The sequence below is a fragment of the Tachysurus vachellii genome, chromosome 19, assembly GCF_030014155.1.
Source record: "Tachysurus vachellii isolate PV-2020 chromosome 19, HZAU_Pvac_v1, whole genome shotgun sequence".
NCBI classification, from domain to species: Eukaryota; Metazoa; Chordata; class Actinopteri; order Siluriformes; family Bagridae; genus Tachysurus; species Tachysurus vachellii.
In genome coordinates this window covers 4,740,741-4,753,725 of record NC_083478.1, presented here as the reverse complement: position 1 = coordinate 4,753,725, position 12,985 = coordinate 4,740,741, and the positions used below count along the sequence as shown (strand labels likewise).

The 12,985-nt window shown below is 36.1% G+C and overlaps 3 protein-coding genes across 4 annotated transcripts; all 3 read left to right on the top strand.

Moving 5' to 3' along the window:
- Nucleotides 1–1,372: 1,372 nt before the first annotated feature.
- On the top strand, nucleotides 1,373–4,204 carry LOC132862292 (uncharacterized). The gene is made up of 6 exons (XM_060894246.1): nucleotides 1,373–1,580; nucleotides 1,678–1,977; nucleotides 2,086–2,415; nucleotides 2,778–2,894; nucleotides 3,006–3,037; nucleotides 3,301–4,204. Exons 1-6 carry the CDS (start codon nucleotides 1,436–1,438, stop codon nucleotides 3,559–3,561), a joined length of 1,185 nt encoding a protein of 394 aa, XP_060750229.1. The 5' UTR covers nucleotides 1,373–1,435; the 3' UTR covers nucleotides 3,562–4,204.
- A 375-nt stretch (nucleotides 4,205–4,579) lies between these two features.
- On the top strand, nucleotides 4,580–7,289 carry LOC132862263 (uncharacterized). Its single transcript, XM_060894206.1, has 6 exons — nucleotides 4,580–4,668; nucleotides 4,809–5,108; nucleotides 5,236–5,565; nucleotides 5,998–6,105; nucleotides 6,237–6,268; nucleotides 6,655–7,289. Exons 1-6 carry the CDS (start codon nucleotides 4,626–4,628, stop codon nucleotides 6,913–6,915), a joined length of 1,074 nt encoding a protein of 357 aa, XP_060750189.1. The 5' UTR covers nucleotides 4,580–4,625; the 3' UTR covers nucleotides 6,916–7,289.
- A 2,748-nt stretch (nucleotides 7,290–10,037) lies between these two features.
- On the top strand, nucleotides 10,038–12,985 carry LOC132862343 (uncharacterized). Of its 2 annotated transcripts, XM_060894320.1 has the most exons (7): nucleotides 10,038–10,120; nucleotides 10,261–10,560; nucleotides 10,688–10,784; nucleotides 10,881–11,023; nucleotides 11,937–12,050; nucleotides 12,156–12,187; nucleotides 12,629–12,985. In XM_060894320.1, exons 1-7 carry the CDS (start codon nucleotides 10,078–10,080, stop codon nucleotides 12,869–12,871), a joined length of 972 nt encoding a protein of 323 aa, XP_060750303.1. In that variant the 5' UTR covers nucleotides 10,038–10,077; the 3' UTR covers nucleotides 12,872–12,985. The 2 variants fall into 2 exon arrangements, with proteins under 2 accessions (XP_060750303.1, XP_060750302.1); XM_060894319.1 differs by having other exon boundaries at nucleotides 10,688–11,023.

Below are 12,985 nucleotides of genomic sequence, written 5' to 3'. Positions count from 1 at the left end.
AGGTTATTACTTCTCAAATCTGCCATACAGTAGGTGCAGCTGCAGGTATTTCTATCTTAATAGCATGGCGTCTGTGGAGATGGTAGCTAAGGTTTGTTGAATTTCCAAAATACTTTAACTCTTACTTACAATGACTAAAAACTATGAGTGACTTGTCAATCTTTCCATTTTGTTGTGAAACCCAAAGTATTCCCTGTACTTTGATTTCATTTTGGGTGGTGCCCTGCGAATCTCTCCCTCATTGCCCTCCATAGTGCATAAGACAGCAATTGGAGAGTACTGACGTAATTCACCAAGCCACTGTAGTGAGGGTGCAGGTAACTATGCAGATTCAACTAATTTAAAGTTTACATTTATTTTTAACATTTGGTGTCATTATATAATTGCGATTCATCAGATTTTTTTTTTATTATTTTCAATCAGCTATTAACAAACATAAGATTTACAATTCAAAACTCCATGTTTCAAGGGGGGCACGGTGGCTTAGTGGTTAGCATGTTCGCCTCACACCTCCAGGGTCGGGGTTCGATTCCCGCCTCCACCTTGTGTGTGTGGAGTTTGCATGTTCTCCCCGTGCCTCGGGGGTTTCCTCCGGGTACTCTGGTTTCCTCCCCCGGTCCAAAGACATGCATGGTAGGTTGATTGGCATCTCTGGAAAATTGTCCCTAGTGTGTGATTGCGTGAGTGAATGAGTGTGTGTGTGCGCCCTGCGATGGGTTGGCACTCCGTCCAGGGTGTATCCTGCCTTGATGCCCGATGACGCCTGAGATAGGCACAGGCTCCCCGTGACCCGAGGTAGCTCGGATAAGCGGTAGAAGATGAATGAATGAATGAACTCCATGTTTCAATATTGATAAATATGCTTCGCCAGGATTAGTTGTCAATGCATTGAGAAAGTTAATTAATCATTTTCGTTAAATCGTTTCGTGAATCGTTAAACTATTCATTTATAATTAATTATGAATCTACTACACGGCCTTGTTTAATTGATTCCCAGCTGTTATGTGAAATGAGATTAAATTAATGTTTTGATTTGAAACCTACTAAACCTTTGACTTTTTTGATACTAAATTTGAAAATGTTCAGAAATTCAAAAACTTCTCTCCGGAGAGACTCGAGCAACACCATAAAAATGTAATTAATCCTGATTACAAACTTTTATTATCTTCTAATTTTTATTTTTAGTGGAACTAAAAATAGGCAGAAATGTTGTATTAATGTTATTAATTTGGTATAATCAGTAGATTGATACATACAGATAGAAAGTCTGTATTTTTAGGACAGGGTTTAATGAACAGATTTGTAAAGTATAAAACCACAAACTCAAATCACATTCAGTAATATAGAGGAAGAGAGCAGTGTGTGAGTGTTGAGTAAGTCTACATTTAAAACATCAACACACAATATCCTGTTAAAAGTAGAAAGACCTGATGACATGCAGACCTTTTGGCAAACAGCTCTGAGGAGTCGACTAAAACATTTCCCCGTGTGCTGGAAAGAGCAAAAGAAGAGTAAAAGTAAAGTGAAGCTTCATTCCATGATGAAGACCATCCTCATCTTCACCCTTTCCCTAATATCAGGTCAGCTGTTGTTTTTTTAAACAAATGTAAAGACAGTGATTTGTATTATGATTATGTACAATTAAAGACATAAGTAAGATTTCCGTTTGACTGACAGGTCCAGTGGGCTGTGCTGTGACTGGCTACTCAGGAGGAAGCGTCCTTATAATATCTGATCTAAAATGGGGTTCAGGATTTAGTAGATATATTTGTATTAAGGGAAGCATATCGTGCACAGATATAATACATAGTAACACCACAAAGAATTCTGTTCAAGTGGGAAGATTCATGCTGTATGAAAGCAGAAAGGGATTTTTGATAGTGTTAATCAGGAGGCTGAAGCCACAGGATGCTGGAACGTACACAATAGGGGGAATGAATGGGACAAAAACTGATGTGAGCCTGACTGTTAATTATGGTGAGGAAATGTTTAACATCATTTCATTATTAACATTGAAGCATATTGTCTATCCAACATAAATGTGCACAGCTTTGAGATTTGTTTTCTTGTTTGTATAATTAACAGATTCTTGTTGTGATCGACTAAAAACAGTGAAGGTTTTTTCTGGACAGAATATCAGCATCACCTCTAACTATCCTGTGATTAACAACAGAGACTACAAGTATATCATGAAACTTGAAAATGGCAGTGTTTCTAATGCCGTTCTAGATACCCACAGTGAAACCCAGAAGAACAGATTCTCCATTTCTGATGACAGCAGTGCTAAAGTTCTCGTTATGAACATTAGTAATGTGACAGAAGCTGATGATGGAGTTTATTTTTGTGGATTCTACAACAGAGAGAACTCAATCGAGTATTATTCCTTCTTCACAGAGATTCATCTGCATGTCAGAGGTAAACTTCCAGGACAGTATTATATTCATGTGTAAAGTTTTAAGATTGTGTAATTGTTTCTTTCGTGTTTCATACAAAATCTAAAGCACTGATTTCCACTAAGACAACTGATTTCAGTAAGAATTTAATCAATATTACTTACACTTTTACACTTTTATTCTGTGTTAATGTTCATTGTTTACATTCAGAGGATCAGTGCATTACAGTCATGATAACACAAGCTTTAATGACTTTATGGTCAAAAAGACCAGGAATTGACCAGGAACACTACTGTGCACACATACACACTACAAAATACATGTTTGTGCTCATGTATAAAGTTGATGTTTTTGGTTCTGTATTGTCTCTGTTTCTTTCTCCAGAATCCTCTGTTAACACCACAATCATCATCATCATCATCATCAGTGTGTGTTTGCTGTTGATTGGAGGATTTACACTGTTAGCGATCTACAAACTGAGACATGAGAGGGCACCACAAGGTAGACACACACACACACACACACACACACACACACACACACATTTTATCATGTGTACAGCTTTATCGCTGCAGTCACCTGGAAGAAATTGAACCATTTGTATAATTACAGTTTCAAGACCTTCATCTCAAGACAATGAACATGTGAGTATTTATGTCAAATTGTGTTAGACCTACATGTGTATCACTTTTTCACTTTTTATTTAGGTTTTTATTTTATCACTTTTTTATTTAGGCTTTTATTTTTAGATCATATCATACTTTTATGTACACATATGTGCTTGTGAGAAAATGTTGTTATTCATTGTACAAATGTTGCTACAAAGAATTTGCAGGTTTATGGGATTGGTGGATATTATTCCATCCTACTACAATAAACAGTAACAGTAATTTATTCCTTATTTTAGGCTCCTTCTGTTAATGAGAACAACCTGCCTAATTTACCCCCAAATGAAAACTTGAACATCAAAATGAGATCGAATGATCAGAGTCTGGATTCATCTACAAACCAGTCCGATTCAACGTACCAAACACTGGACCCACTGACCAACCAATCAGATTCAGGCTACATGTCTCTGAGTAACACCGCCGACCAATCGCATTCACACTACCAATGTCTGAATGCTAGAACTCAGGTGAACTCAGTTTACCAGACCCTTCATTCTTAATGCTTTCATTTTTTATTCTTTTTGAGTTTTAAGTTTGAGCATGTTGTTAATTGAAAACACTCACCTCAGAGTAATAAACATCTAATAACTGATTATTTACCAATAACAGCACACTTTACTGTGTTTTATATTATACTTACCACATTGCTTTCTATTTTTCCGGGTTTTAATGTTAACTGTGTAACCTTTAAAATGTTATTTGATGTGAAAACAAATGCTGTACAGTACATATGATCTATATGTGAATGAAATGTTGGTGACATGGTGAAAAGGTTTAACTGACCATTGTGAGTTGGTGAAGATTGTATCATAACATCTGAGTGAAAGTTTTTATTGTGAACATGTCAGTATTATAAGTGGTTTTGCATATGAAGTGAAATTTGACTGCAAATTCAAATAATAAAAAAAAACTGTAAAAAATAACTTTATAGTTTGAGGATAAAATAAGACGCATAATCATCAAGTTTCACTAAGAATAATTGAATCAGAAGGTAAGGGTTCATGCCTCTAAAGTGCCAAGCTACCATTGCTGGGCCCCTGAACAAGGCTCTTAACATTACATGCTCCAGGGGTGCCACACGATGGCTGACCCTGTGCTCTGACCCTGGGTTTCTAATAACTGGTGATATGGGAAATTTGGGCAGTGGTAGCTCAAGTGGTTAATGTTCTGTGTTGCTAACAATGTTTAGCTGAGTTATTGAGTCACACTGATATTTATAAAAGGTCAATAAAGTTATTATGACATTCCTTGTTATGTTTTTTGGTTGCCGTTGTTATGGTGTCAAACAACATTAACCAGGATTTAATTAGTTTTTTTTTATTATATCTGTTCAAATGCTTCTGGTCAGCTAGTTTTTTGAAAAATAAAGCCTCAGTTACTTGTGACTTTGAATGCAATAAATGGATTTACATCACGTTCAGTAATAAAGAGAAAATGACACAATATCCTGTCTTAAAAAGGAACATCCCTTTAAGCAATAACAGCTAAAAGAAGTTCACTTAAACATTTCCCCGTGTACCAGAAAGAGCAAAAGAAGAGTAGAAGTGAATTGAAGCTTCATTCCATGATGAAAAGCCTCCTCATTTTTACCCTCTCCCTAATATCAGGTCAGCTGTTTGTTTTTTTAAACTAATATAATGTTATGTAATATAATAATATATAATATTAAAGTCATTGTTTTGTATTATGTTTGTATTAAGGTTATTAGATAGTATTAAAAACATTAGTATATCTGTTTGACTGACAGGTCCAGTGGGCTGTGTTGTGACTGGCTACTCAGGAGGATGCGTCATTATAATATCTGATCTAAAATGGGGTTCAGGATTTAGTACATATATTTGTAAGGTGGGAAGCATATCATGCACAGATATAATACGTACTGACACCACAGAAAATTTTGTTCAAGAGGGAAGATTCAAGCTGTATAAAAACAATAATAGATTTTTGAGAGTGTTAATCAGGAGGCTGAAGCCACAGGATACTGGAGTGTACAGAATAGGAGTAGAGGATCAGACGCCCATTGATGTGAAACTGACTGTTCTTAATGGTGAGGAAATATTTATCCTCATGGTATTAATACAACTGAGACATTTTGCCCTTCCAACATAAATTTAAATTATAATTAAGGCATTGCACAGCATTGAGCTTTGTTTTCTTGTTTGTATAATTAACAGATTCTTGTTGTGATGGACCAAAAACAGTGAATGTTTTTCCTGGACAGAATATCAGCATCATCTCTAACTATCCTGTGATTTACAACAGATACTACAAGTATATCATGAAGCTTGAAAGTAGCAGTGATTTTAGTGCCATTGTAGATACTTACAATAAACCCCAGAACAACAGATTCTCCATTTCTGATGACAGAAGTGCTAAAGTTGTTGGTATGAGCATCAGTAATGTGAGAGAAGCCGATGATGGAGATTATTTGTATGGAATCTACATCAAAAAGACTTTAATCCAGCATTTTTCCTTCTTCATGGAGATTCAACTGCATGTTAGAGGTGAAAATCTTTCTCATGTTGGTTTCAATGTATTTTGAATAGTTACATTAAATATAAGTGATTTTCAGAACAGAATATGTATATACTCATGTATAAAGTTTTAAGATTGTGTAATTATTTCTTTCATGTTTCACACAACAGCTAAAGCACAGATAGAAATTGTAACTAAGACAATGCATTCCAGTAACAATTTACTCATTATATATTCTATAAAATGTACACTTTTATTCTGTGTTAATGTTCATTGTTTACATTCAGAGGATCAGTGCATTACAGTCATGATGATGCAAGCTTTAATGTCTTTATGTTCAAAAAGACCAGGAAGTGACCAGGAACACTACTGTGCACACATACACACTACAAAATACATGTTTGTGCTCATGTACGAAGTTGATGTTTTTGGTTCTGTATTGTCACTGTTTGTCACTCCAGAATCCTCTGTTAACACCACCAGCATCATCATCATCATCAGTGTATGTGTGCTGCTGATTGCAGGATTTACACTGTTGGTCTCAAAACTGAGACACAAGGGAAATCAAGGTATACACACACATACACACACACACACACACACACACACAAACACACACACACACACACACACTTTATTGTGTATACAGATTTATTGCTGCAGTCACCAGGAAGAAATTGAACCATTTGTAAAATTACAGGTTCAAGACCTTCATCCCAAGACAATGAACATGTGAGTATTTATATCTAATTGTTAGACCTACATGTGTATCACTTTTTATTTAGGCTGTTAGGGCTGCAGTGTCACTAATTCTCTATGCTTTAAACCCGATCATATCATACTTTTATGTACACCTGTGGGCTTGTGAGAAAATGTTGATATTCATCATATATAAGTTTCTACAAAGAATTTTCAGGTAAATTGTTGTGTGAGACTGGGTTGCCAAGCTTCCTCTAATAATTGGCTCTACTTGTGGATGAAAAGCAGGACTGTGCAAAGCCATAAAATAGAGAATGCGCTGAAAACTCTACAAGTGTTAATACTGTGTTTCTGGGATTAGTGGATATTACACCATCCTACTAAAATAAACAGTAACAGTAATTTATTCATTATTTTAGGCTCCTTCTGTTAATGTGAACGATCTGCCTAATTTACCCCCAAATGAAAACTTGAACATCAAAATGAGACCGAATGATCAGAATCTGGATTCATCAACAAACCAGTCCGATTCAACGTACCAAACACTGGACCCACTGACCAACCAATCAGATTCAAGCTACATGTCTCTGAGTAACACTGCCGACCAATCACATTCACACTACCAATGTCTGAATGCTAGAACTCAGGTGAACTCAGTTTACCAGACCCTTCATTCTTAATGCTTTCATTTTTTATTCTTTTTGAGTTTTAAGTTTGAGCATGTTGTTAATTGAAAATACTCACCTCAGAATGTTAATAGTTAAGCCTAATAACTGATTATTTACCAATAACAGCACCACATTGCTTTTTCTTTTTCTGGGTTTTTATGTTAACTGTGTAACCTTTGAAATGTTATTTGATGTGAAAACAAATGCTGTACACATCATCTATATGTGAATGAAATGTTGGTGATGTGGTGAAATGGTTTAACTGACCATTATGAGTTGGTGAAGATTGTATCATAACACCTGAGTGAAAGTTTTTATTGTGTACATGTCAGTATTATAAGTGTATTTGCATATGAAGTGAAATTTGACTGCAAATTCAAACAATAAAAAAAACTGAATTATTGTTTACATCAGTAATCAATGTCTTGCTTGTAATGCTTAAATCACAGCACAGTGAGGTTATATGACTTAGTCTCTAATGCAGACCTTATAGTTTGAGGATAATAATGAACGCATAATCGTCACGTTTCACAAAGAAAAAATAAATAAATAAATTGTCAGTAGAAAGAGCTCAATGAGTGAGTTGGAAGGAGTATTTCATGCATACGCACCGTTTCTAACTAGTACACCTAGTAATTATATTACACAAACTACACTGTCAACTTATGTAGTGAATAATACTGATAATAATAATAATAACTCTACTGGAGTGATGCTGGTAAAGTCAAATCATTTCATTAAGTGAGAAATGCTAAGTGATAAACAGAATGAAAAAGTGAACAGAACTAAAAATTAAACATAAGCTGTAAAGCCATATGCTGTAGATGGTCCACTTGACATCTTCATTACACAATTATCTATGGATGGCTAAGGCTTACAGATGTCAACTGAACACCATAAATCTTGTTTATTTTTTCTGTTCTGCATTCATGAAATATCACTTAAATTCAGGGCTCTCAAGTGTCACACACTGAGCATGACAGTCATTCATTTCGGTCTTTTGTCACACTCTCCCCCCACACATTGTATTTCTCACACAGAAAAACTTACTATTTATCATATATTTAATATGCTGCAGCGCCCAAAATGTATCTGTCTGCACCGCTCTCTCTATGGAACCCGGCAGGAATCAAGCGTGTCTCCCTTGGAGTTCTTAGTCGAGCCTGCCACTTATCAGCCAATCAAAAAAAAGAGGCTACACGATAGCCAATCAGAAAATAGCACTATTGTATATGGGTAAAATTTAACGCAACAACCAATGAAAAAAGCAAATCCTGGAATTGTTCAGCATCATCCTCATTCACCCACAGAGATAACCACTGGAGCTGCGAGCATCACTTTGAGCACAGAGTAAGTCATGATCTCCTGTTTTAATGTTACAACAAATTCACAACTTGTTTGACACAAACAATGCCATTGTGACTGCTGTTAGAGACGTTTCCCAGATAATCAGCATCAGTTTTTCATGAGTGTCTGTAACTTAGCCAACAGTTTTATAACCTGTTCACTGACAACACCTGCTCAGAACAAGTAGTGTAGGGCAGTGCTTCTCAAACTGGGGGCCCTGAGAGGGTGCCAAGGGGCCCCGGTTCACTGACAACACCTGCTCAGAACAAGTAGTGTAGGGCAGTGGTTCTCAAACTGGGGGCCCTGAGAGGGTGCCAGGGGGCCCCGGTTTTATGACATTTTATAAAATAATGAATTTATCATAAATTAAATCTCAGAAAAATAAGGCTACTAACCACCAGCACTACACTGTATAATTTAATATGTTTTTGTTTAATTCAAATATTAAGTTTTGGAACGTTTTATGTCATAAATTTTCTTTGAAAAATCTTTTTCTTTATGTCATAAATTTTTCTTTGCCTGTCTTCAAAACTTGAGAGCCCTGTAGTGGATTCTGGGTTTCCTGAGCACAGGCTCAAACACAACTTGAGGCGAGGAAGAGCTGTCTCAGGGGTTAAGGAGCTGGTCACTGATCAGAAGGTCAGGGTTCACTCATCTGAACTGCCAAGCTACCCTTGCTGGGCCCCTGAACAAGGCTCTAAAACTTATATGCTCCTCGGGTGCCACACGATGGCTGACCTTGTGCTCTCTAATAACTGGTGATATGCAAAAATTGGCAGTGGTAGCTCAAGTGGTTAATGCTCTGTGTTGCTGATCAGATGATTGGGGTTCATGCCTTTTATCGTCTTCTGCCCCAGAGACGCTGTATAATGGCTGAACTTGCGCTCTGACCCCAACATCCAAAGTCAGGATATGCAAAGAAAGATTTTCACTGTGTAATGTATATGTGACAATAATTAAAGAAGTCAGAGTTTCTCACATTGTTCTAGTTGGTGGCATAATCTAGTAGATAATCAGAATGAACCCATGACTTTGTCTGCTCCAAGATTCTGCACATCACATGCAACTGCAATTGCTTCCTGAAGACCTCATGATTAGTGATGAAGGCACATCAGCAGCTCTAATTTCTAAGAAGAAGGAAGAGGACCGACCTGTACACAGCTGTTTCTCCAGGCGTGTTCTAGAACAAGTTGTAGCTGAAGGTGAATGAGGGTGATCCTCTGTTTTAATGTTTTTGACCGTGCCATATAACATACGTACTGCACAGCTAAGACCCTTATGTGTCAAATAACATTGTTTAGCCGAGTTATTGCGCTGCAATGTACTTATAAAAGGTCAACAAAGTTATTATTCAGACATTTCTTGGTCTGTTGGTCTGATTGGTTGCCAGTTGTAATGTTTTAATTTATTTAATTTATTTATATATTTTTTTTTATTTCTTGGTCTGTTTTATTAGTTGCCAATTGTAATGTTGTAAAAAAAACATTAACCAGGAGCAGGTTTAATTAGTTTTTATTTTTTATTTTTATTTTTTTATTATATCTGTTTAAAAGCTACTGGTCAGCTAGATTTTTTTTTTTTTTTTTAAAAAAGATAAGCCTCAGTTACTTGCGACTTTGAATGCATTAAATGGATAAAAAGAAATTTAAAACACAAATCACATTCAGTAATAAAGAGGAAATGAGCAGTGTGAGACACAATATCCTGTCTTAAAAAGGAAATTATGCAGTCATTTAAGCAATAAGAGCTAAAAGAAGTTCACTTAAACATTTCCCCGTGTGCTGGAAAGAGCAAAAGAAGAGTAGAAGTGAATTGAAGCTTTATTTCATGATGAAAAGCCTCTTCATTTTTACCCTCTCCCTAATATCAGGTCAGCTGTTTGTTTTTTTAAACTAATATAATGTTATATAATATAATAATATATAATATAAAAGTCATTGTTTTGTATTATGTTTGTATTAAGGTTATTAGATAGTATTAAATACATTAGTATATCTGTTTGACTGACAGGTCCAGTGGGCTGTGTTGTGACTGGCTACACAGGAGGAAGCATCGTTATAATATCTGATATAAAATGGGGTTCAGGATTTAGTACATATATTTGTAAGGTGGGAAGCATATCATGCACAGATATAATACGTACTGACACCACAGAAAATTTTGTTCAAGAGGGAAGATTCAAGCTGTATAAAAACAATAATAGATTTTTGAGAGTGTTAATCAGGAGGCTGAAGCCACAGGATACTGGAGTGTACAGAATAGGAGTAGAGGATCAGACGCCCATTGATGTGAAACTGACTGTTTTTAATGGTGAGGAAATTTTTAACCTCATGGTATTAATACAACTGAAACATTTTACGCTTCCAATATAAATTAAAAATATCATTAAAGCATTATACAGCTTTGAGCTTTGTTTTCTTGTTTGTATAATTAACAGATTCTTGTTGTGATGGACCAAAAACAGTGAATGTTTTTCCTGGACAGAATATCAGCATCACCTCTAACTATCCTGTGATTTACAACAGATACTACAAGTATATCATGAAGCTTGAAAAGAGCAGAGTTTCTAATGCCATTCTAAACACTTACGATATACCCCAGAACAACAGATTCTCCATTTCTGATGACAGAAGTGCTAAAGTTCTCAGTATGAACATCAGTAATGTGAGAGAAGCCGATTACGGAGTTTATTTGTGTGGAATCTACGGAAGATCCAGCATCCACTCAATCCAGCATTATTTCTTCTTCATAGAGATTCATCTGCATGTTAAAGGTGAAACCTTTACTAACGTTGTTTTAAATATATATGAATATTTACAGGGGGGGCACGGTGGCTTAGTGGTTAGCACGTTCACCTCACAGCTCCAGGGTTGGGGGTTCGATTCCCGCCTCCGCCTTGTGTGTGTGGAGTTTGCATGTTCTCCCCGTGCCTCGGGGGTTTCCTCCGGGTACTCCGGTTTCCTCCCCCGGTCCAAAGACATGCATGGTAGGTTGATTAGCATCTCTGGAAAAATTGTCCGTAGTGTGTGATTGCGTGAGTGAATGAGAGTGTGTGTGTGCCCTGCGATGGGTTGGCACTCCGTCCAGGGTGTATCCTGCCTTGATGCCCGATGATGCTTTGGATAAGCGGTAGAAAGTGAGTGAGTGAGAGTGAATATTTACACTAACAGATCTCACTAACACTAAATATGAGAAATTTCCAGGACAGTATTATATTCATGTCTAAAAAATAAATTAAAAATTAAAAAATCTTTTATGATTCTCAAAAATATCATCCGTAAAAGGATCTGTGTTTAACTTTCAGGGGATCAGTTTGTTATTCTCAGGGGATCAGTATATTACAGTCAGGGGATCATTATATTACAGTCAGTGGATCAATTTGTTCCAGTCAAGGGATCAGTTTTTCAGTGTCTGGGGATCAGTGTGTTACAGTCAGGGTACACACTAGTAACCAGTTCATTATTGGAAGTAGAAGGTTCCTTGTTGGTCTTATTTCAGTATCAGGCCCTAATCTTTCTTCTACACTGTGACATCATTGAACTAATGATTTGAAAAAGGGCAGGTATCAGCTCTTCTGTACATGCATATTCACTATATCATACATTATTATGGTTATGTATAAAGATTAAGTTAATGTACACCTTTGGTTTGTCCCTGTTCTGTATTGTCTCTGTTTCTGTATCCAGAACCTTCCAGTGCCAACATCATTATCATCATCAGTGTGTGTGTCATTGTGGCTCTGCTGCTGATTTGCGGATTTGCACTGATGGTCTACAAGCTGAGACACATGAGAACACAAGGTAGAATTTCTTGTCTATAACATGTGCAACTTAAAATATCCATCAGTAAAAACTGTTATTGTAAGCTGGAAGAAAATGAGTCTTTTCTTTTGTGTATAATAACAGGGCCACAACTTTCTGCCAAAGACAATGATCAGGTCAGTGTTTATCTCTAAATGTGTTGTGTGTTTTCAGGCTTTTTGTGTTTTCAAACACAAAAAGTGTGTAGTATTAGTAGAATTATGGCTTGTTCAAAAAAAAAAATGTCCATACCCTACAAAAACTTGTATGTGTAAATTAACATAAGTATACATAAAATGTATAAATTATAAATATGGAAGAATTTCCAGCCATTTTGTGTGCAGTTTCAAATTAATTACAAAAAAAATTCATCAAAAAAATAATCCTTAAAATAAGACACATAACACAAGTCATTCAATTAGGTCAAAAGTCATGGCATCCTTAAAACAAAGGAAGGATTAGTGTGTCTCTATGGTAACTGACATGTGTACTGTATACATGAAATTGTTCAGGTGCTTGCATCAGATGTGCATTTATTTATTTTTTTGTTATACATTTTCATTCTTGTCAACTTGCAGATTCCCCCTGTTCCTCGCATCTACGAGGAAATTAATCAGACCAAACATATTTCTGCAACAGACACTGAACTTTATATGAATATGAGCCCTAATAGAGAGATCATCTCCACAGTAGAACGACCACAAGAACAAAATCTCACTTACACCTCTGTGAGTTTCCAGATGAATCCAGATGATTCTGCAATCACCTTCAGCAAGGAGGAATCTGAGTATGCCACTGTCCAGCGCACCTCAAAACTGTAACAATTTAATTATGTTTTCTCCAAAATGTGCTTTTAACAGAATATAATTTATACAATGTCTGAAATATACCAAAATTGTATTTCCTTTTGTCCCTTTGAACTGCACCTGTTATCA